This window comes from Triturus cristatus, chromosome 2_1 (assembly GCF_964204655.1).
Source record: "Triturus cristatus chromosome 2_1, aTriCri1.1, whole genome shotgun sequence".
Taxonomy (NCBI): Eukaryota; Metazoa; Chordata; class Amphibia; order Caudata; family Salamandridae; genus Triturus; species Triturus cristatus.
The window spans coordinates 808,730,768-808,756,012 of NC_140581.1; the positions used below are offsets into that span (position 1 = coordinate 808,730,768).

Genomic DNA, 25,245 nt, shown 5'->3' on the forward strand with positions numbered 1-25,245 from the left:
TAAAACAAAAAAATACCACTGGTATCTAGATGGCTTTTTGCCCCCTGAGGGCAGAAATGCAATGATCTCCCCAATCAATTTCTGGGGGCAGAAAGATTGTTAGGGGGACCGGAGCCCAAAGACTGGGTGGGACATTTTTCCTTGGTAATCTAATATGCTTTCTACCACCCTAGGGACAAATTGGGGTAAACTCCCCCCAATCTGCCTCGGGGGGTAGATACTGTTGGGCCCATTCTTGGGTGGGGGCTTAGAGCAATGCATGGGCAGTCCAACACCTTTTTTTGCCTTTTCCTTGGTGCCTGATGGGGTTTCTGCCCCACTAGGGGGATAGAAGGGGTAAACACTACTATTCACCCCAAGGGGGTCAGAAACAGTGTTATGGCCAGGTTGGGGGAGAGCACAGTCCCATAACCATGGCGAGACCACACCCACTCAAAAAATAGTACTTTTTCACTCGCTGATACCTAGAAGGCTATTTTCACCCCGAAGGGGGGTCATATTCGGGATAAACACATCATATCTGCCCCTAGGTCAAAACAACCATTGTGCAAGGATTGGAAGATGCCCAAGCCCATGTCCTTTGGGGGGATGCATCCTTCTCCATGAAACAATAGGCAGCATATTCTCTGGTGCCTAGTGGGATTTTCCCACCAGGGTGGCAGATTGCGGGTTAATGCCCATTATCGCCCCCATAAGGGCAGCATGACTGTTATGGCCCCTGAGCATGGGGTCACTTTGCTCCCAGAAAAGTTCCTTGCACAGTCATTCACCACCAGTGGGCTTTCTGCCCTCTGGGAGTTCGGAAAGACTGTTGTTGCTTGGTTGGGGTCACTAATACAGGTCTATGCTCAGGGAGGTCACTCCCTGGAAAAAAACTATACCTTGCACATTCTCTGGTGGCATGTGGGATTTTGCTCCCCCCCGGAGGGGTAGATTGTGGCTAGCACAAACTATTGGCCCCCTAAGGGTAGCTGAAAGATTGTTAATGCTGGATTTGAGGGAACATAGGTCCATGGAGATGCTCCCCCCACAAAATAGCATCTTGAACACTCCATACTGCTTAATGGGCTTTCTGCCCCCTATGGGGAGCAGACTAAGTATAAACACCCCCATCTGCCACAGATTGGGGGTAAACAGGAGCCATGCTCCGCTTTCAAAACGCTGCCCCTTCCACACTGATCTGTGCAGGGGAGGCAGAGTTATGCTCCATGGCACTGATCAGGAAGTAAAACCAGTGGGCACTGATGGCACCCAAAGGATTCACTTTCCATTTGTGACATCACCATAAGGCTTGTGGTTGTCACAAATGGGGGAATTGTGTGGGGGCTTAAGTGTAAGTGATTCTGCTTTGGCTCAACCACTGGTAACAAAATAAAATGGAAGCCTCTGGTGCTTGTAAGACGCGGGCTGATGGCTGCACTTAGTAAGCAGTGCTGAGTAGGCCTGGGCTAAAATTTCGTTCCGTTCGCGGAAATTGCGATAATTTGACATTTTCGCGTTCCGTGGAAAACGCTAAAATGTAAAAATTTCCGCATTCCGCAGCTTGGCGATAATTTGTTTCTTGCTCGCGCTGTAAAATAATACATTCTCGCACGGGCGCAATCGCCTTACCTGAATCCCTGCGTTCGCCGACAAGTTTTCTTGATCCGGTCGCGTTCTCCATGAGATGTTGTATTGTTTTTAGCCATTTGCACTGTCTTGCGACAGTTCGCGCCCGCAGTGACGTCATGCGTCGCGCAATCACGTCTTTCTTCTCGCGATCATGCACCGCGAGACAATTGAAAACAAGATGGCCGCGCACGCGAGCAACCACCTGGGTAAGTTGGCGAGCCACAACCATGCAGAAAATCTTGCGAACATGCGGGAAAAAAACTTCCGCATCTTCGCGATATTTCCGCGTGTTTGCGATAATTTGTAACATTTTCGCGATAATTTGCGAAAGTGGATTTCGCAAATTCCGCCCACCCCTAGTGCAGAGGTAACAGTATACATACCACTTAATTCCCTGATATCGGACAAAGGACAGTCTTGCTGAAAAAAGTTTAAAAACAAAGCACAACTCTGAATATTTTCAGCATTCCATCAGGTAAAATGTTACAATGTTTTCCTTAATTCTCTTCACCTGCCTTGTACAGCCTTTTCTCTTTCTATGTGTTCAGGGTTGTAGAGAGGTAGTAATATTGAGGTGTACCTGATAAGTGGTAGAGAGAGAGGTAGTGTGAGGTGGGGTTGTCAGATGTACAATAAAAGAGAGTTGAGGTACATGGAGAATGGAGAAGAAGAAATAGAAAAAGAGGCAAAGTGAAAGACATGCGTTAGAAGTGGTGAGGTGAAATAAAAAAGCGATACTTGAGATGTAAATATTCTTTTTAGGTCTTCCCTACTGACAACTGTGGATGCCTATTGAAGACCTCATGTTACAAAGATACATGCAAAGATTGGGGGTAAACAGGGGCCGCAAGGAGAGCGGGCTTTTGGTCAATGCACTACACCTATTGGCATTCTATTAAGTTGTGATTTTCTGGGTGGGCTTTCCTTACAACTTATAGAAGAATGCATACAGATTTATATAGTTACCTGTCCACTGTGCTGCTGGCCCCCTCACAGTTTCTTTGATCCTTCCACCTTCCCTTCACCCTGGCCCCCTGCTGCCCCACACCATGCAGTGCCAACACGCTCATATTTTGCCTTTGCTAATGCTTGTTAAAATGTGTCTCAAGTATTGGCAAAGCCAAGCAATTTCAAAATTGCTGACATACCTACTGTCTTTGCACAAATACTTTACACATTGGCTCTTTAGATAAACCTGACTATTTTGTGCCAAGCTGTCAGAGGGTGAGCACAGATTTTCTTTTAGTGTGTGTCTAGCTTACCCTGACTAGGGGAGTGGTTCTTTCCTCGTCTGCATGCATACCTCAGCCAACCAAGAATCTAATTTCTAACAATGAGGATAAGTGTTAATGTGCCTTGGTTCAATAATTATGATTCTCTTCTAATTGTAACAATGTTGGTCTTCCCAGGAAGATTTTGGAATGCAGCATCATTCAATACGGAGGCGTCCTACCTTCATTTTCCAACTTTCCATGGAGAACTAAGTGCAGATGTCTCATTTTTCTTCAAAACAACTGCTTCCTCTGGGTTATTTATGGAGAATCTTGGGATTAAAGACTTCATAAGGATTGAACTATATTGTAAGTAACCTTGTTGCAAAGGCCTCTTATTATCTACTCTACACATGCGATAGCAAATCAGAGTCAATGCTCAGTTATGTGTCTGACATTTTAGGATGAACAGAAAACCTGGTGGTTTATGGCTAGAAATAAAAAAGAGCACAAATACCAATTATGATCATGGTTCTTTTAGGGTATTGATGCTCAGTGGCTTGTGAATCATAGTGTTCAATTTTATGCATTCTCCCTCCCCGAACAATCATCTTACTACACACTTTTCTGTCACATGGACACACTGGTGATTACAAAGATGGCCTAAATTCTCCACATAAACTAAATTGAAGGTCATTGTATAAATATTAATGCAATTATTGCACATGAAGTCGCTGAACTATATGCTTCAGCCCCCCACTCTTTTAGGACTCAGTAGGAACCAGTTTTTAACATAAAGCCTGTCACTGAAATGTTTCTGTTCCTTAGATTCACTTGTATCTAAACTGTTAACAGGTTTTCTCTTCTTCTGATTTTATTTCTTTATTTATTTAGATGAATATATGCTTAGTTAATAAGAACCAATGCATAGGTTCACAATAAAATTAATCATAAAAACACAGGCTAAAAAAAGAAGATTGCAGTTATATGTTTCTAAGATACCAGTTAAACTGTCCTCAAAATTAAATAGGATTTGATCACTAGTAGCATAGATAAAGTCCCAATAATCGCTAGGCTATAAGTATGAAAAATGGAGCACATCTTCAGTTTTAATGTGCTTGATATGAATTTCAAAATGTGTAATGAACAATTCGGTGCATCAAATTGTAGTTCAGATTAAAATGTATCAATGTGGAAACAGGAGCGAGAAAAAATAATCAATTCCTTAAAATGCACTAGGAACTGAATAAGGCGCAGTCCCACAATCTCATCCCCAGTGTGAAGGTAATGTTATAAAGAGCTTTTCAGTTCTTCCAGACTTCTTTGATAATCAAGTCTTGCTTTGACCTTGTCCATGAATGTCACAAAGCGGGCAGTGAGCCTGGTGTCCGTGCCATGAAAGCAGTAGTTAATTGCCTCTTGATAGCCACACACCTCCAATTCTCTAAATAAAAGCTTCAAACAAAAGCATCAAGAGGCTGATACAAAGGACATGGGCTAGAGATTCCTTCAGGAAAGACCCTAAGCGACAAGAATTGTCTTTGCATACATATTTCCATCTTTGGGCATGAATCTACCATTATAACAAAGGCATTACAATGTAATGCCATTACAACGATTCCATTACCACACAGGTACCATTACAATGCATGCCTTTACAATGAATGCTATTACAATGCAAGTACTATAATAACATCAAAAAGGTCTATCCGTGATCTTAGGAATTTGAACTTGTAGTGTGTCGCCAGAGGTAGTCTCAAATAAGGTTGGGGCTTCATCTCAGTGTAGGTTGCTACAGGATGTCGATTATGGGCTTTTGATTGTACACCCAGAGATCTTCCTTTACTGAGAGTGTTTTTACCACCTTTCCTAAAAGGGATTTGAAGGCCTTAAATGTTATGTTCAGATCCCATGGCTAGCTTGTTTGCAGGTCTTCCAAGGACTTTCGCACTACAACTTGCCATGGCGATGTTGGTGTCTTAAGCATATCTTTGACCAAATGGAACCAGAGGGTTCCATCTTCAGCTTTCTTTGGTTAAACCAGAATTTCAACAAGGCAGCTCTCTGCGCCAATGTTTGTTCTGTGAAGCTGAATTATAGCTTTATGCAGAGATTCTCCTGTGCCCTTTGGGAGGCTGAAAATTTGGTAGAAGAGTCTTCATTGTAGCTTATTTAACCAGCCCCCAAATTTGTCAGAGAATATCTCAAGGTCATAAGCTAATGAAGGCAAAAATGTGGCTTTTATAATCCATAATAATTGAAGTAGCGATAGGCCTGTTATATGGTTTGCAATTTTGCAAGAGGCATGCGCCATCCCTGTGGTCCACTTTTGCAGAACTTCCAAATGGGTGGCAGATGTTCTGGAGAGCTAAAACTCGATTCCTGGATACTTATAAGAACTGGCCTTATCAATTTTAGACTCCCCGAATTTCCAGGAGCAAGGAAGTGGTTTGTGAAACCTTGTGAAGGTAACAATTTTGTTTTTCCTAAATTTATTTCTTGTTTTTTTTATATTGCAATAGAAAGACAGGTTCTTAAGAGAGGTTTGAAGCACAGCAGTACTGTGCCATCAGCATATTGCATGTCGGGCAGTGGTTGGCCGCCAAGTCTTGGAAGACAGGTTTTGGGGTTTTTCAAAGCTGGTGCCATGTCTGCAATGAATATATTAAGAAAGATGGGAGCCTAAACGCAGCCATGTTAATTTCTTTACTTTAAGGGACTCTTTTAGACAGGCTGCAGTCCCTACTAAGTTTGACGTTGACCCAATTGTTGCAATATAGGGTGAAGATGGAATTTAATACTTTTCTGTTCGTCTGTATAGGCAACAAATATTCTGATGTTGCAGGCTTTCTCAGCTATTGTAAAAAACTGTATACGTTGTAATAGTGATACATCATACATTAAAAACTGATACTTGCTGTAGTCTTTAACTTGCAATTTCAGAAAAAAAGACAGATATGTGTGACCAAATCTTTCAAATGACAATCTGAAGTCAGCTTGACATCCACGTAATACTGTTAGTGGCATCCCAAGTATTTAAGAGCTAAATATATGGTGCTAACACGTCACCAATGTGTTCACCAATGTGATTGCAATTTATCAGATGTCATAATAATCTCATACTGAGATTTTGAGGAAAATCAAGTGTTATTTTGAGATGCTTACTGCATCACAATCTGCATTTTAAAACAAATTCCATACACTCTGTAGCACCTTCCCCAGCCCTGGAGCCGGCAAATAAGATATACTATGCAGGAGCTGTAGTTAAATGCTTCTTTATTCCTCAGCATATGTTTGCACTGCGCATTTAGTCATCCTCAACATTTACCACACTTTAACACCTCCCTGCATGTGATGTAGTTCCTGCTTAGAGTCCACCCATGAACCACAAGGGTCCTAGTGCATATAACATCAATATGATACATTTCCCCCGTTGTTGATTATAAAGTGAGGAACATCTAAAAAATCACACTTCTTCAATTATTTGGCGAGGTTCTTGCACTTGTCGGCTGGACTGGGTGATCCGAGATGATTGACATCCACCCTGATTGGACAATGGTGGCATAGACTCAGGTGCTTGAGCTGAACCTGCTGGCTGAGCTGCTTTATGCATGGTTTCAGGACTCAATAAGTGTTGCAGAAAGTGTCTGAAGTGTGATGTGTACCGAGTGATGGATTGTCCAGGACAATGTGCTGTCACCATTGATCGTTGGCTTGTCATGACCTTTAGGTGACCAGAGGCAAAAGGAGTGCCCCCTTTCTGTCTTTGTTTCAGTTTGACCAATACCCAGTCTCCTTTATCAAAGACTATCTCCTGGGCATGGTGACTCTGATCAGCATATATTTTCATTTTCCGAGTTGCCTCATTGTCTCAAACCTTGTCAGTGTTCACTGATATTGCCTGGGTCCACTGAGGTAACTTGGTTTTGATGGCTTTCCTAAATAGCAAGGAGGCTGGACTCTTACTAGTTGTGGAATGAGGAGTTGATCGATGGGCCAAGAGGTCCTGGAACATGGCTTGTTTCAGATCAATTCCCTCCATGGACGCTCGTTGAATGACCCTCTTGAGGGTGCATATGATCCGTTTAACTACACCACTGACTTGGGGCCAGAGGGTTGTACTCTGTTGGTGTTTGACGTTGAGTCAAACAAGATACTCTTTTAATTCCTTGCTGTTAAAGGGCAGGCATTGTTAGATTTAACACTTTTGGGAATGCCCCACGTTGCAAAGCTGTCATCAATTATTCTATAACTTGGTCATGGCTTGTCAAAGATAGGTCTTCCACCACAGGAAAACATGTGTATTAATATATGACTACCATGAGATGGTGTCCATTTCCTTTAGGCCCAAAAAAGTCAATGGCAACCCTCTCCCACACATGGGCAGGAAGGTCAGACATTGTCACTGGGTGTTGTGTCACTTTGGGGAGCAAACAATTACAAATGTGGCACGCTTTGAGCTCTTTCTCGACTCGTTCATATAGCTGAGGGAACCTCAATCTCCTAGGGCTCATTTGGTGGCTACAATACTAAGGTGTCCTTCATGGGCGAGCTCAATAAGCCGCTGTTTCTTGAGCATCACAGTATTACACCTTCTTGGGTGACTGCTAGCTCACCCAGGGCATTTTTTAACTATTGGAATTCAACATTATAGGGACATCATAGGCAAGGGGCTGGGTGCTTTTCCCCAAAGCTTGCGTTGAAATAAGTTCTTTGATTACAGGCATGTTTTTATCTGCATTAGTGGCAGTGATGATTGGTTTCACAGACAAAGCCTCTGGTGTGCTGGATCTCACAACAAAGTTGGGGCTAGGCTTCAGCTGTCCTCAATGTCGAACTGTGACGAGATAGTGGTACTCATGAAAAGTAATCTGCTGGTTCTGATCTTTTCCTGGTTTGTGCACAGTCTCATAGGCAAACCCTTGCAGTCTTAACCCCCACCTCTCAATGTGAGAGACCGTCTTGGGCTTTGGGTTTCCAAAAATTGTAAGCAACGCCTGGTGGTCTGTGATGACAGCAAATTGTTTTCTGCAGAGGAACATATTAAAATGTTCGTAGGCCCACATCACAGCCAGACTCTCTTTCTCCCGATGAGAGTAGGCATTTTCTGTTTTGGACAATCCTCTGCTGCCATAGGCTATGATGTGTCTCTGAGCATTCGATTGACCATTGTGTTGAGCAAGTATTGCCCCTAGCCCTACTGGGCCCACACCAACTGTTGGTTTGGTATGCAACCCCGGGTCAAAGTTGGCCATTTCAGTTGCATTCTGAATCACATGTTTAATGTCTTTGAAACTCTGTTCACATTCTGGAGACCAATGACATGGTACATTTTGCTTTGTCAAGTCTCTCAATGGGGCACTCACTGTAGCAAAGTGAATGTATCTCGAGCAATACCTGGCCATGCATGGTAATATCCTAGGCTGGACACGTGGATGACAGTGCTTGCACCTTGTCTGGATCTGGAGTCATTCCCTAATCAGAGAATTGTGCCCAAAGAACTTGAGTTTGGTTTTGTGAAACTCACAGTTTGCGGTGTTCAGAAGAGTGAGAAATTTGGGAATGGGATTTGTCGTGTTCTTTCTGTGTCTTTCCAAAGGCCAATATGTCAGCACTGTAATAGAAGAGCATGTGTAACAGGCGTAACAGGTGACTCAGCGAATGACATCTTGAAATATCTCAGCAGCAGAAGATACTCCAGTCTGTTATATCACAGCAAATCAACATTAGTCAAAAAGGAAGAAATGTACCTGTATTTCTTCTCCAGTTTGAGTTCATGGTATCTGTTAGAAATGGGGGTCCCTAGTTGGCAGAGGTAGATACCTTTTACCAAATAGGGACCCTTGCTTCTAGTCAGGGTAAGGGGGATACACACTTTAGATAAACCCTGCTCACCCTGTCTGTAGAGTAACGTGCGTAAAGCAGAGAACAGTCTGCAACAAGCTTATGCTAACATAGGGAAAACAACAATGAGCCTGCACAGGACACGTGACAGAAGAAAAATAATTCTACGGTGCTGTTGAACAGCAGGGCAAATGTCTTCATTGATGTAAAGTTGTACTTTTATTTTCTTGAGTTTTCCCATGCCACGGAACATCAGGAAGTGGCTTATGATCTGCAACTGAGCACAGAGTCTGTAGTTGAAAGATATCAAGCCCATGTCAATGGCAAAACTGAGCAAGCAGGTAGTCGACAACATATCCTGTAGAACACGAATAGCAGCTTGTACTGGTGTCTTTTTGTGTCATGTTTTCACGGCGAACAACCCTTGGCTTGGCAATGGGTCAGAAGCAGCCCAAGTATACAGATTTGTGCCTGATGACGGAAGGTGAGGCACAGAGGATAGTCTGTTAAACTTTTCCACTAGCATGATATTAATTGACTTACCACTGTCTATGATGAAAGTTGTTGGGTGATCCTTCACTTTCAACGTGGTTTTAGGACAATGTGCAAATGAACTTTTTCACCTTCTCTGGTGAGCTTTTGTGAACTGTAATCTTTATTTACAGGTGGCTAAGCCCACATGGGCATCCTGGCCATTGGTAGATATCATCAGTGAACACCCATCTTCTTCACTGGTACTCTAAAGTGATGTTGAAGAACCTATGTACGATGAACTTGAAAATCATTAATCTTACCTGGTTTCTAGTCTTTGTAGCTGATGTTGCTTTGTGGTTTTTGGAGGCAAACGAGAAATTTCTTCTGGTATGTTCTTGCATCCATCTTCTCTTATGGTCGTGCCACACTTGATTTTTCTTTAGCTCGGCAAACAGTTTTTAAATGGTTCTTTTTTCCACAACCTTTGCAGATTTGCCCTATGGCTGCACATTCACCTTCATGAGGCAATGAAAATCCATATGTGAAGCATAGCTTTGATTTCTTCGAAGATGTTGACTTACGTGTATCTTGCTTTTGCTTGTACTTGCTTTTCATGGTCAATGCCGATTCACTGAGTGCTGTCCTGCTTCCATGTCAGCAGCTTGTCGGTCTGCTGGTTCATTTGCTCCAGCAGCCATCAGCATTTTTTCTAGATTGTGTTTTTCTTTCAAAAGTGTTGGTTCCTCGAACCCACTACCCTCAATATTCCGACCTTCAAGCAGCACCCTCTCTGAATATAGATGCAGGGGTTCAGAGTGGCCAGACAAAGAGTAGTGTTTTAGAGATGGTATTGTGCGGAGGGAGACCTGGAACGAGATGAGAGTCTGGGTTTTCTAGATAGTTGTCAACACTTTTCCCTATCTGATCATGTACTAACATATAGAAGCATACACATATACTGCTTGCTGTGCCTTATCTGTGATGAAAACTGAAACTCTTGTGATGTGGTGGGTGGATCGACCGAGTCTTGTTTCAGGCACAAGTTTCAGGACAGAGATCAAAGTCTTGATTTACTTCAAACTATAAATGTACATCAGCATAGAATCAAGATTCTGCAGGAGTATAGCTTTGGTACTAACTGGACAGCTATCAGGATACCTTGACATGTCTGCACTCAGTCAAGATCCTTTATTTATATTGTCCACTTAAACAAGTACTTCTTCGCGGTGACATGCTCATGCAGTAACAGTGTCATTTGGTTCTGTCTTTAGCCACACTCCTGAATTTCACAGTTGCGTAATACACTACAAGCCACAATCCTATAGATTTCACTGCTGCATCACACACTGTGACCCACAATCCTGTGGCTTTCACTGCTGCATTAGTATACAATATGAAGCACAATCCTGTGGCTCAATGCTTTGTCGGACAGTGCTTGCCAAACACTAGTGTGTATAAATAAAGACATCTGCCCTTACCATGATGCGATGCAGTCAAGGCTCACCACTGATGAAGTGCACACCTCCACTTCGGTCCAGGAACCACAATTAAAAGTGGTTGGCAGTGGATGTGACTGCTACTTATATGGCCGCCACACACGAGAGCTGCCTAGATTAGGACAGCTCTCGCAGTACTACGCAGCATGGTGCTCGGCCATCTAGGCATGCGTAGTCTCACTCTGTGAACAAAAATATATAATCAATCGTGTGAGGCTGAACAGGTACTGTGACTCCTGCATAACACTGGTGCTTCCCAGCCCTAAGGTATGGCATTTCACAAATCTGTCATTTGAGCATGGCATAATCATTCATAGCTTCGCCTCTGTACATAGTGTCTCTCTCATACAACAAATAAGCGAGAGGGGTCCCACTACACCAAGGGGAACAGGACACCAAAAGAAGGCACTATGTCAAAATAAAAAGATCCCTTTGGGTTCCTTATAGAGCATACACCAAATCACTCACATACAGTCAACAGAACTAAATGCCAGCACCCAATAAAGACCGAAAATAAAATATATAAAAAAATGTATCGTGTGTTCTTTATTTTATATCATAAAATCTTTTAAAAAAACATATCATCCATATAACAAATGGGAGAACCTAGTGGTTTGAAGGAAGTCAATAAACTACAATATATTATATATCAAAGGCACTTAAAATACTTGACCATAGATGGTAATGTTCACAGATAGATGTACAGTAAGTATTTTATTATCTTCTGCTCAAATCCAATGTTGTCCTGGATGCTTTCTTAAGCCAGAGTCTCCTTTATTTCAGCCAAATGTTGTTCAGATCCTTCCTACAAAACTATATAGCAAATAGAGCGACGCGTTTCGGTGGTATCTTTTAATTCACCACCTTCTTCAGGCTAACAAACATTTATACCAAATCTCCCAAGTAATTGTATCTGATCAAGGGTAGACCGGAGGACTGTATATCTCTCCTTACATATTATAGACTTATCTTCGCAAATGGTACTTCACTGTTATTTCTCTGTTTGGGGGGACATAGTCTCCTCCCTTGGTAAAATCTTAGATGGTATCAATGAAACTTTAACCAGCAGAGGGAAGATAACAAATGCGGGGCCCAGCCTCATCCACTAAACTGTTAACCGGGTCCAAGCTTGTATGACCCCCGGAGCTATGATTCTTATTGGGAGCCTATATTGCCACAATTTCTCCTCGTCAATTATACTTTATGTATTCTCCATGTGATTTACCGGGACTAAATAGTCTCACGGCCCGCTCCGGTTTTCTATTCGTAAATACCAATTATCATCTAGGTTCAAGTATTTTAAGTGCCTTTGATATATAATATATTGTAGTTTATTGACTTCCTTCAAACCACTACGTTCTCCCATCTGTTATATGGATGATATGTTTTTTAAAAAGATTTTATGATATAAAATAAAGAACACATGATACATTTTTTTTATATATTGTATTTTCGGTCTTTATTGGGTGCTGGTATTTAGTTCTGTTGACTGTATGTGTGTGATTTGGTGTATGCTCAATAAGGAACCCAAAGGGATCTTTTTATTTTGACATAGTGTCTTCATAGTGTCTCTCTCACCAGCATGCAAAGTGTCTCTATCACCGGCATCACATAAGCCCTTATAGTATCAGTACATAGTGTCTCTAGCATTCGAGCATCTTTAGCCATTACCATAGTACTGCAGGGTGAACATCCTTCGGGGTCACAGCAGAGTGGCCTGGGCACATTTCGGGATGAAAACTGGTGGAAATGCAACTTTTAATGATAAGTGCTGCACACCATGCTTTCCAAAGCCTGGAGGTGCATTGGGGGCCTTGATCTAAGGTGATGGTTTTTGGTGGACTGTGAAGGTGTACGACATGGTGCAAGAGGTGAGTGACTACTGCTGCCACTGTAGGCATTCCTGTGCAGGCGATTAAATTAGCCATCTTTGACAAATGGTCAACAACCACAAGAATCATGTATTTCCCCTGATCTTTGGGTGATGTTGTAATAAAATCTAGAGAGTTGTGTTCCCAACTCTGAGTAGGCTTTGGAAGAGGGAGTAAGAGTCCCCTTTTCTTAGAATGAGCAGTCTTTGTTCTGTTGTAGATTTCACAATTTTGGATGTTGTTGGTTATGTCAGTTTTCCATGTTGGCCACCAGAAATGTCTGCTGACTAATTCAATGGTTTTGGTGTGTCCTGTGTGTATGAATAGGGGTTGATCATGACACCATCTTAGTACATGTCTTTGTATTGTTTGTGTAGGGACATACAGGAGTTTGCCCTTGATAGATTTTCCAGTATGGAATGTATTTTCTTTGCCATTGGACTAATTGTGGCGTGGGCATTGCTTCATAAATTTGGTTGAAGAAAGCATTTATGATCCATGCTGTAACCCTGATTATCTGGTCTTGTGTCACCATATAGGGAGAATAACAATGTGTTTTAGTAACAATTGGGTCATTTTGTGACAAAGCATCCGATTTGTTGTTGAAGCTCCTTGGACGAAATGTGGTTTGGAAGTCGAACTTGGCAAAGAACAATTTCCAACACAGTTTCCTGGGGGCCTTATTATGAGTCTGCGGGCTCACGGCGGTGGCAGTCTTCTAACCGTCCTATTTCAACCAGGGTGGTCGTGCTGCCCTGGGACCACGGCACCGGCAGTGGTGCAGTGGTCTTAAGGCTGCAATATGCTTGGTGGGACCACCACGGTCCTGACAGCATATTGCAAGGTTCCTCTCTAACATGGTTTTCAGGGCTCCCTGTTGCCTCAGGGCCATGGGGTGAAACATGTTCCCCCCTGTGGGCATGCACCCCAGTACCTGCACGGCATAAACTGCAGCAGTACATGCTGTGCAGGTACTGTTTTGACATTCCCATTGCAGTGCCTATTTCATAGGTGCCACCGTGGGAACACCAAAGAACCACCCTCCACAAAGGAGAAGATTACTAAATTTGGTGTGCGGCTCAACTACAGGTTTGGTGGAATGGGAGTGGGGCGGTTCTGCATCGCCAAACACATACTGAGGCCCATAGTGTTAAGCCCTGGCACAGCACAGAAATTGTTAGCTTTGATGGTTAGTGTACACTGTTATTTGGAACCGTACACCAAGCAAATAGTGCCACTATTTTTTGAATGCCAAACGAATAGTGAGCAGCTCTTTTTCTGCTTTTGTGTAGTTTTGTTCAGCTAGCAATATTTCTTAACAAATATGCTAAAGGGTGTAATTGATTGGTGCTTTTATCCATTTGTGAAAGGATGGCTCCTATAGCATTATCTGAGGCATCTGCTTCCACATTAAATTGTTGTTCAATATTTGGATGTTTCAAGATTGGTGACGTGGTAAAAGCTTGTATTAGGTGTGAAAATGCCTGCTCAGTTTCTGGAGTCCGCTGAAAGGGTTCGCTTTTGCATAACAATCTGGTCAGAGGGATTACCTTAGTAGAGAAGTTGTGTATACATCTCCTGTAAAAGTTTCCAAACTCCAAGAAACGTTGGATGTCTTTCACATGTTGGGATCCTGACCAATCGGTGATAGCTTGCACCTTGTGTTCTGCCATGGTAATCCCCTGCAAAGACAAAATGAATCCTAGGAATTCAACTTCAGTGGTGTGGAAACACCACTTTGGCAGTTTGCAATAGAGGCCGTTCTGTTGTAATGTGTGGTACCCACATTCCTGACGTTTTTACTCGTGGATGCAGAATAGATGAGTATATCATTGATATATAAGATCACAAACCTGTACACGTACTGATGGGGCACATCATTCATGAATAATTGGAACACTGTTGGGGTGTTGTATAGACCAAAGGGCATCATGTTATATTCGAACTGTCCATACCAAGTGCGCAACGCAATCTTCTACTTATAGCCTGCTCATATACGTACTAACTGGTAAGCACCATGCAAGTCTAATTTGGTGTAAATTGTAGCTTTTTGTACCTGGTCAAACAGGAAGGGTATGAGTGGTAGCGAATATCGGTTCTTATTGGGAATGTTGTTCAGGGCCCTGTAATCGATGCAAGTTTGTAACTCGCCATTGCTTTAGGGGACAAAGAAGAGTGACAAGGCAGCTTAAGACTTCGGGAGCTGGATGAATCAATTTTTTAGGTACTTGTGTAAACTAAATATTCTCTCAAAGTCTGATCCTCTTGTTCGGTTAAAGCTTAGATTCTACTGCAAAAGATTTTGGCGTCCAATGCCAATTCTATTTGGCAGTCACATGTACGATATGGGGATAGGATTTCTCCACTACTATTTTTAAACACATCGCAGAAGGTTTCATATTCTTGCGACAACTCAGTATCTTGTTCAGCAGCGGGGACAATTAAATGTGTCTTTGTATAGTCCAGTGGTTGTAAGATGGTGTTCTCTGGGGTTAAGCAAGTTTGTGAACACCAACTGGACTCAAAGTAGAAAGTTCTTTGGGCCCAATCAATACAACGGTTATGCTCAATGAGCCATGGTATGACCAAGATGATAGAGAACTGAGAAGCATCGATAATGTCAAAATGGATGCGCTCCCTATGCTTGCTCATGTCCTAGATGCAAGTTAGTTGCACAACTACTGTGTGGTGAGTTAATAATCCTGAGGGGAGCATGAGGCCATCTACATCTCAGAAAGTTTCAGGTTGAGATTTCTTTAGTATTTCAATATATATTGTTAAGAAGCCACTGAATTCATAACCCTACTCCAAGAAAACATATGAAATAAGAAGGTTTGCTTGGCCGGAAGAGAGAAAATGAATTAATGTGCAATTCTATCAACTGATAGAGATAAAATATGTTTGCAGAATTGTAGCTCTATTTCAGTCCTCCTTTTTTTACTCACCCTGGGCCCTATGAGGGACATACCTCTCTCTAGAGTGCTCTGCAGTGCGAAGGCTTTCAGGTCAGTCACTCAAGTTACATTGTTTGCGATTTTCTCTTGCAAGATTAGCTATATTGCCCATGGGAAACAAACTCATGTCTGCAGTTCTAATGCAGCCCCTGTGCTAGAGAGCAAAGAAGGGCATCTACTGAGTCATCCAGTAGCAAGGCAGTGAACTTCTCACATGCTCACTCATTATCTGTGATACCCTGAGACCCATTATATATGTGTTTCCCAGTTTCCCTGGTTCAACACAGCAGTGACATGAGAGTCTTTAGTTTAACCCAGAGCACTTTTAAAGATTATAGCAAAAGACATGAGTATCATTGTTCTGTATCAGTCAGTGGTGAGTATCATTTCGAACATAAGTCCATCGATGTGTAAGTTGTACAAACATAGTAATGTACACAAATAGTGTGCTCTAATGTCCAGGTGTTGTCTAAGGTGGGGGTACCGGTGGATATGCTCAAGTATGCAGTGCTTTTTTTGTAAACAAAAGAAGTGCCAGGGGCCATGTCAGGAGGCCACTGCAACCCGCACCACCGATTGCTCCCACTAGCGCTGCTAATGAGAGTACTATCACTGCTAGCCAACACACTCATACAAGGGTGACAATTCAGGTTTTAAATATACATTAAAGTGACTAATACATGCCGCCCAAGCTATTCGTATAGCTTTGGGAGGTAGGTATTAGTGATTTTAATGTATAAATATTACATAACAGCTGTTTCACTCCTCAAAAAATTAGACAAACAGTGCCACCATGTGGCAGACTTTCATAAGAGCCGGTGGTGACAATAATGTGCCAGTGCCAAGAACCGTAAACTACAGACGCAAAGTAAGCACTGCAAGTATATATGTGGTATTTGTGTAGCATGAACCTAGCCAAAAGACAATGGAGCAATGACAATGTCCATGATGGTGAGATGTCATTAAAAGTAATGGTGGGGTATCTTTCTAAACCTCCTGCATGTCAGCAGCAATATTCCTAAAAAGGGTAATTGGACTTGGGTGTTTATGCACTGTGACCACGGAAAGCGGCATAGGTGATATGTGTGCTAAGCCTTACTGCAGAACTCCCCATATACAACATTTCAGGAGGCATAACATTATTGTTGGTGTCTCTCAAATGACTACAAAATTCACCACAGACCCCACAATTCTACTCAAAATCAGATATAACCCTTAGCACAATATTGTCAAGGGTTGAGGTCCTTCTGTGTGGCAACACCCACCACCCCCTGCAGCCTAAGCCACCTTTAATCCATGGCCCAGCAATCCTTAGTAGCACTAGAATATTTTGGGGAGTATGCTGTTAACGTGCTCTGCAGCATGTTCCTTACAAATGTCAGAAATATGAGTTGTGCTGGTGAACATACTGTTTTTTCTGGTGGAGACACGACTGACCACCTCAAATACCCATGGAAACAATATAAAGGTGTTAGCATGCAAGGTATGTACTATTTCTGGAGCAAACTGAACATGTTATAAATTAGATAAGAGGGTCTGAAATTTGCAACTTCCCAGATCTTACTTAAAAGGTTTATTAAGTGAGTGCTATCTGACTAAAACACATAATACTGTTCCACCTTCTCTGAATCATCCTGCCAACTAATGGAAGCCTGCGGGAGAATGGTATTCCCTGTCAGCTGGATGTCCTTCTTCCACTGGTGAGTGGTGCATTCTACTTGGTTTGTACATTAGTCTTAGCTGGCAGGAAGATCCCTGTGTTTGGATGGGATGAGCCTATATGTATGTATTACATTGTACATATACAACAACACAAAATTCAGTACACAGCTGTCCTCGCAGCTTGCAAGCTAAGGGACATATGTACAATAAAATGTCAGATTGCGGAGCTGTGGCAAATTTGGCAGCGCCGCACTCTGACACTTTCAAAACGCAGGAATGTGCTGTATTTACTTCAATACGGCGAACCCCTGTGTTTTCCATAGCGCTGATGGTAAAATTAGGTGCCTAGCGCCAACGCAGGCACCCTTGCACCATAGTGTAAATGTGCCTGTGTCATGGGGAAGGATTGTTTCTGTGCAGGAAGGGACACCTTCCTGCACATAAACAATCCATAATGGCTATGTGTTACTTCTATGTGTCCCGCATCCTGCAGCACACATATAAGTAGCAAATAGTCATTATTTAATGATGGTTTATGTGCAGGAAGGGACACCTTCTTGCAAATAAACAATCATTAATGGCTTTTTGCTCATTCTACTTGTGTTGTAGAATGCAACACACATAGAAAAAGCAAAAAGTAGGAGATATAAAAGCATTTCTCCTTGTGCGCCATTCTAACGCCTGCTCTTGCATGGCAGCAGTTTTTGGCGTTGCCACAGATTTACACCTCCTTGTAAATCTGGGGCAGCGTCAAAAGGCAATGGGTTTTGCGGTGCAACATCCACAGTAACACCCATTGCATGCCCCTTTCATGCAGATACCTGTGTGAAGGGCTAGCATATTTACAAAGTTGCATTTAGCCACAATTTGTGGCTCAATGCCACATTTTAAATATGGTGCAGGGTATACTGCTACCGGAGCATCAAAAATGTGATTCTCCGGTGGGGCTAGGAGCTTGCACATATGCCACTAAGTTTCTCTAAATGGCAAACCTAACTTTTTAGAGCAAGTTGGTAATGTTCAAGTGATACTGTGTGGTGATTCTTACCAATGAGTCTTGACTGGGCAGCTCCCACACAGTCACAGAAAGATAGATAGTGGCAAGATAACATAGAGATGAGGATCTGATGGAGAGAGATACAGAGACATGGATCACACCTACAATGCATACTTTTTGACCCATGCATTCAACATTAAGGTTGCCATCTGCAGCATAGCCTGACTAGAAACTGCACCCAATTGGTAGGTTTCAGAATGTATAATTTTGCAATGATGCACAACCTCATGAAAGACTATAATGTCTGCTTCCTCTCCCACTTTAGGGTCGTACATTTCGGCAATATGGTCCTAGCCCGTTCTCCAATAATTGATGCCACAGAGGAGGATGTTAGGGGCTGTGGATTTTAGCAATGTATGTTCTTTGGGTGGGTGGGTGGGCTCAGATGTGTCTAATATAGATACTTCACCCGCGTATGGAAATTCCACAGTGTAGTTTCAGACAGCCAGGCACCACACCAATAACAAGAGTTTTTAGCTGCACACACGTACTTCGATGAACCCTTTAATGTGTGTATCATATATTTTAAAACCAAAATTCTGGTGAAAAATTATTGTTAAATTATGGACCACAATAAGAAAACAAAAGATAATCATTTGGTATTTAACTTGCCTCATTTAAACTAAATCAATTGTATCAGCCCTGGTTGTCTAATAGAATCTGACATATATTGACTAAGTTGTCGGTATAATGAACAATTATATACTTAAGTATGCAATGCATTTAAACACCCGTCAATATAGCATGACTCCAGCACTTAGTATATAGTCGATTTAATAATGATATCCACTCCCACATACCACAAGATGTAGAATATATGCTCAACCTAAGGATTCTTAAAAGTACATTTTATAGTATACATTTTATAGTGGTCCTAAAAGGGTACTAAATATGTGGTCTGCGCTGTTACCAGCCATCAACCTCAAGGGGAATCTTGATTTTGGGGTATTTGCTTTACTTTTTAACATTTAAATGTTAAACGTTGAGGCTTGCATGAAAGAGGCTGAGTTTTTTAAAATTCTAAATGCATTTAGCTCGTACTATATACCCTCAGTAGATTGAAAGAATAACTGTGCATGACCATTCATGTAAATACGTTTCTTTATTCCACTATGCTGTACCATCATACTCATAACTTTTGAAGTCAAACCTTATTGCTTCGCTTTACATTTCTAGCACCAAGAGAAGTTCTGTTCTCTTTTGACGTGGGCAATGGCCCTTTCGAGGTGATGGTTCTAGCGCCCAGTCCCTTGAATGAGAATCACTGGCACTACGTGAAAGCTGAGCGGAACGTCAAGGAGGCGTCACTTCAGGTGGATCAGCTGCCACAGCAAACCCATGCTGCCCCCTCAGATGGACACACTCGTCTGCAGCTCAACAGTCAGCTTTATGTTGGTGAGTATCCTGCCCTATATAATAACATGTCATTTGTAAAAACAAGAAATAAGCATATAGTCCAGAGTTTTTCTGTGGAGCCTAGCACTAGCGCTGATAAACACAGGTCTGCTAACACCAATGCTGCATAGGGCCAGATGTCTTATTCCATACCTTCCTGATAGGAACCTAAGATTTAACAATCAACTTCTGCTGCATCTTTGAGGCATTTAAAAAACCTTCTAAAACGTGCCTGTTTTAACTAGCAGCCCCTTTCATCTCCTGCCTGTCAGAGCACCGAGATCTCTTTTGGGTCGAGTCGTTGTTCTGTATCCAGAAAAAGGACCTCAGCACAAGCCGGAGTATAAAAAGGCGCTTTGTGCACATCCATGCTCTGTGTGCCAGGCAACAGTTTTTAATTTGATTTCACCAATTTATTACACCTTAGATTTACTGCATAAAGACATGTTATGCACCCTAACTCATGCCAGTGTGGGACTTATTTTGTGGGAATAATAGGCAGTTAAAATACAACTAAATTGGGGAACATATGAAAGTAATAGTTAAGAAGCAAGAGTGGATGTCTCTAATGGAATATAGTGCCCTTGCTTTCTCTTTATAGAAGGCACTTACAGTATGCACACTGTCCTTTATAGGGACTGGAGGTAGTGATATCACATCTGAAGGCTTATCTGCTGCTAAAATAGACATAAGCTTCCGTGGACTGCTTTCACATTGCAAACGAGTATCTACTGCATGGGCAATCAGTGATTCTTCAATGATGTAAATGCTTTCTCACCCTATATCACAAGAAAGGTAACACCTATCACCTTGTTGCTTAGAAAGGGCTACTATGTAGGCTTTATCTTCAGAAAAGGACAGTACACATTTCATTTGCCTCTTTTGCATTGGGAATGGACATAATTCTGTTCTCCACTTTTTGAGATTCTGGCCTTGATATTGAGCTAGGCAAACCTCCCAAAGTCGTCATTTTGAGTTGAGTTGATACTTATAAAGGGCAACAGCTGCCTTCAGGCTCTTCGTGCTGAGACTAACTCAAACAGTAGGGTGAAAAGGCAACATCACAAGAACAAATGAGGTTCGAGCGATGTACAGTGGTCCTTAATTTTAAGTAGGGTGAGATTAGGAGTGTTTCATATAGAAAAAGCTCTAATCAAATAAAGAGTGCCCTTAATTTCAAAATCTTCCAAACAGGGAAGAACCACAATGATAGAAGAGGGGCAATTTGGCGAATTTTAAACCACAATCTCTTGATCCTGTAGGATAAATATTTCCAGTATGGAAAATTAAAACTGCATTACAAATTTTGCCATATGCCATTGGGACTTGCCGGTGTGATGTAAGCAATAATACCCCATTAAATTTTGCTGGTAAATCTCGAGTTATAGACTATTTTTTGGGGGCAAACTCTTCCAGGCTTGATCAAGCAATATGTGTTCTCGCAAACCTGAGTGCAGAAATATTGCATGTAGAATTAGGACATATCTCGTAGTACCTAATTACCTAAAAACTCCTGTTTCAGCTGAAAAAGATATTAGAAATAAGCTTTGATTAATGGCCTTAGTGCCATTAGGTAACTTTTTAAAAATTCTTTCAGGTTTGTTACCTTGTACATTGGCTGCTGAATTTAGGAGATAAATGTTCAGTGCCCAACCAAGTAAAGGTAGCAAAGTTGTGAAACCTTCAAAATGAGGTATTTAGCTGACCCCCGCCTAGTAACCCAAACTGCTCCTTTAAGGAATTGCCCCATCTATCATGTGCAATAGAGAGAAGACAACTAGGGATATTTGGAGTCTATATCTCTCCAAAGGATGCATGTCGATTCAATCCTTCAATGATCCAGTTGTCCTTTTGCATGTTTACAAGTTTAGTTAAGCTTTGGGCTGACAACAAGTTATATTCAATTTGAGCTTCAAGCAGTCCAATTTCAATCCTTGAAGCCATACTTGGCAGCTTGTATAGAGACAAAGCATCCTACAAGAAAGTTGGGGTAGTTAAACTTTCTAATATTAGTTGTCACGCTCCTCTTAAACCCCTACGCCCGATTCACAAAGGTAAAATGAGATGAAAGTCTAACTTTCCTACTTTAGGTATTCACAAAGGACATTTACTGTTCATAAATGCCCTTTGTGAATACCGAAAGTCATAAAGTTCAACTTTTTTTGTTCACAAAAGGCATTTATGAGTGGTAAATGCCCTTTGTGAATACCAAAGGTCATAAGCTTAGATTTTCGTCTCAGTTTATCTTTGTGAATTGGGCTCCTATTGTCTAAAATAAATTTGCCAAAAGTTACATTTTGACCAATGAGCAGTAAAATAACACCAGGGGCCTTATTACGATGCCAGTCAGACGCACATTCAACCGACATCGTTTCTGAATGGAAACCGCCCGACTAGTAGTCGGTGGTTCCAGCTGACAAATTAGGATGCAACAGCCCATGAGACAGTCGGAAACATCCATTTTTCCATTGCAGCTTGTGCTGCGTCCGGAAAAGGGTTGCAGCACAAGCTGCATTGGAAAAAATTATGTTAAACATCTATGCACCATGTGTTGCCTGGCACAGGGATATGGATGTTTGGGGTCACCACAGGTGCCCCCAGGCCTCATAGACAGATGCCTAGCTAGGGGCCCCCAAAGTCTGGTTCCGAGAGCCTCTCTATGGCGTTCAGACCGCTATTGAAAGGCTGTCTGAAAGGGACATCGTAATCCCTACGGCGGTGCCTGAGCAGACACCGCCCCTATTGAAGGATATTATGCAATGAACGATGGTTTGACAGGCTCCTTAAGCCTGTTGGAAGCATCAGTCGGTCCCCCCACCCACTGCCTCCGACAACCTGTGTCATAATGCAGCGGTTGGACCGTGGCACCAGATTTCAGTGGAACCGCAACCGATGGCCTGTCGGTTGCAATCCGACCAACATTGTAATGAGGCCCAAAGTCTTAAAATAAGGTAAAGGCAATTTAAACAGGTTGCTTGCTGTTTTGGGGAATTGACTGTGACCGAGCCAAGAGAAACAAGCATTTGCAATGCCTTTGGGACCTTATATGTATTTAGCTATGCAGCACATTAGCCTGGGTGCTGAAACATCTACTGTTCTTTAACATGGAGGGAAAGTTAGCAACTGCGTGACACACCAGGTTTGGGAACACATAGAGAGAAATATTACCTTTCAGCGAGGAAATGGTATAGTCCAAAGCTTTGTTTTAAAAAATATATAAAATCAGGGCCTTCGGTGGTCATATCACTGAAAATACAATATTTGCAAAAAATTATATTGTCTACAGGTGCTTGTGGAAGATAATTTCTAAGGACTGGAATCTAGAGAATGCAAAGGGATTTTGGTATTTCACTGACCACTGCTGGTCGTTTTCTATCAAGAGAGTTAAATAGAGGCAGTTGAACAGAAAAAAAAGTCCCTAAGCGGTAGCAGACACGTTCTAGGGCTGATCTCCGGAGCCCACAAAGTACATACATATATATAAGTATATACTAAAGTACATACACATATCCGTATATACTAAAGTATATACAAGAGGTCTCGAATGCTCAACCTAAAAAGGGAGAACCAATCTTTTACTGTATGAGTAAAGCCAATCACAGGTTTTATTGTGTTCTCAATGCAAATCACTTGAGGGGAATTCTTATGTAGATACTGTTTTGAAGTCATTTATTGAAAAGTGACAGGAACATGGAAAATGTAATTGGCATAATTGATCAGTTCAATAGCAAGTGGACTAATGCTGTTTGTCAAATACTTTCCAACAAACGCCTGAGATTGTATTTTATACAATACTTCTACCCCCAGCTCAGCTGCTTTATTTCAGTCTCACAGCTTGCATCCTATCACAAGATGACAGTTGGAGCACATTTTTGAAACTGCAGCTTTTTAATTTGAGCCAATAAACTCTGGAATTCAATGCTAGCACTTCTGCACTGTAAAGGACTTGAAGAACTACGTTTCCGTTATTAACCTTTATCGGGCGTTCAATATAAAGGCTACCTTAACAAAGAGCATTTGGCATGCAAATTTGGTTTTCAAAGAGGAGATATGATAATTCCACCTTACTTTAGAAAACAATTTTGAACCAAAATATTTATAGGAGGCTCCTTGTTCTGATTGGATGTTTGCTAGCATCTGTGCAAATGTCTTGTCATTTGACTTAGCTTTATCTATGTTAAATATTATTTTGTTCTGCAAACAATATTCACTATGATTGGACACTTTCCATTGAAACCCTACATATTTATAATCTATAATTATGAGATCATCAGCATGAAATAAATAAGAAATAGGTATTTCTCCTATCAATGGTGGCCCTGCATGGCGTGAAAAATCTAGAGTAATGCATGCCAGAAAAAAATTGCTGCCTTGAGTTAACCTCTGCTGCAGGGAGGTAGTCTATGGGTAGAGTGTGGATGTTCCCTCACATCAATCCATGGAATGTGGCGTATTCCCAGATTTACCATTAGTGGTAGACCTGGGAATACGTCAAAATGCTAAGCCTCTTCAGGTGAGATGGATCTAGGAGAAATATCTTTCTTTCTACTTATTTCTTCCTCTTTCTATGTGTGCTGCCTTCTGCAGCACACGTAGAAAGAGGAAAATGTCCCTCAGGATTGTTTTTGTACAGAAAGGTGTTACTTCCTGCACAAGAATAATCCTGCCTACAACGCAGACACCCTTTAACCATGACTCAAAGGTGTCTGTGTTGGCGCTAGTCAGCCAAAAGTGTGCCAGCACTAGCAAAGGACAGGAATAAGTCATATAATGAAAAATACAGAGCCTTTCTGCCCTTTTTCACATTGCAACAAGGTGGCTTTCTACGTTGCGCTGTGAGAAAGAATGATAAGTCTAGGTGACAGCTAATAGTCCAAGTAAATCAGCTAAGTACTTTTCAAAGAACGGGCACCATCTCTCTTTAACTCATTCTTAATAGAAATACTACGCAAATGCTTATTAGAGTCATGTTTCACCTTAGCCCAATTTACGGTCAGCATAAAATGGCTAATAGGCCATGTAGAAAAAAATCACCTGGCAATTTCATAAAAAATAAGCTGCTAGGAAATCCAAGAAACAGCAGAGCAATTAGCTCATGGTCTCAGTGGTTCTCTGAGCTCTTGCCCATAAAGGATAACAGTAATTCATTGTGGAATGGGCTACTTGGTATAACCTCTGTTCCCATGGGCAAGTCCCTTCTAAATAAACTACACTGTTAAAGATTTGAGAACCATCTCATAATATATTTTGATTAGTGCCCAGTGAGGAGATGCAATGGTAGTTTGAGTTTTTTTTCTCAAAGACCTTCCTTTGGAATGCGTTTAAGGATGGTACCCATCTAATAAATGAACAGACAGCTGCTGCCCACTGTTAGACCTATCATCCTTAGTCACCAAAACCTTTTACCTGTGTACTGCCTATTTTTGCTGTATCAATTTTTGGGCTTAGGAACAGGGCACTTTATCCCTGTTAACCAGTGCTAAAGTACATGTGCTTCTTCCCTAAACATGTTGACATTGGTGTATACATTATTGCTATATTTAGTTTATTGATAAGTCCCCATGTAATGTGGTATGACATATACCCAGGGCCTGTAATCTAAATGCTACTAGTAGGCCTGCACTGGTTGTGCCACCCACACATGTAAGCTTTGAAACCTTTCTCAGGCCT

General features: G+C 41.8%; 1 protein-coding gene across 2 annotated transcripts in view; it reads left to right on the top strand.

The window, feature by feature from the left end:
• The window catches only part of CNTNAP4 (contactin associated protein family member 4), a 1,754,782-nt gene that overhangs the window by 1,565,354 nt on the left and 164,183 nt on the right, over positions 1-25,245 (top strand). For both annotated transcript variants that reach the window (XM_085632834.1, XM_085632836.1), the window contains exons 16-17: positions 3,021-3,191; positions 19,357-19,575. In XM_085632834.1, the coding sequence (XP_085488960.1) occupies positions 3,021-3,191; positions 19,357-19,575 (390 nt within the window). The remainder of the gene's footprint in view (positions 1-3,020; positions 3,192-19,356; positions 19,576-25,245) is intronic.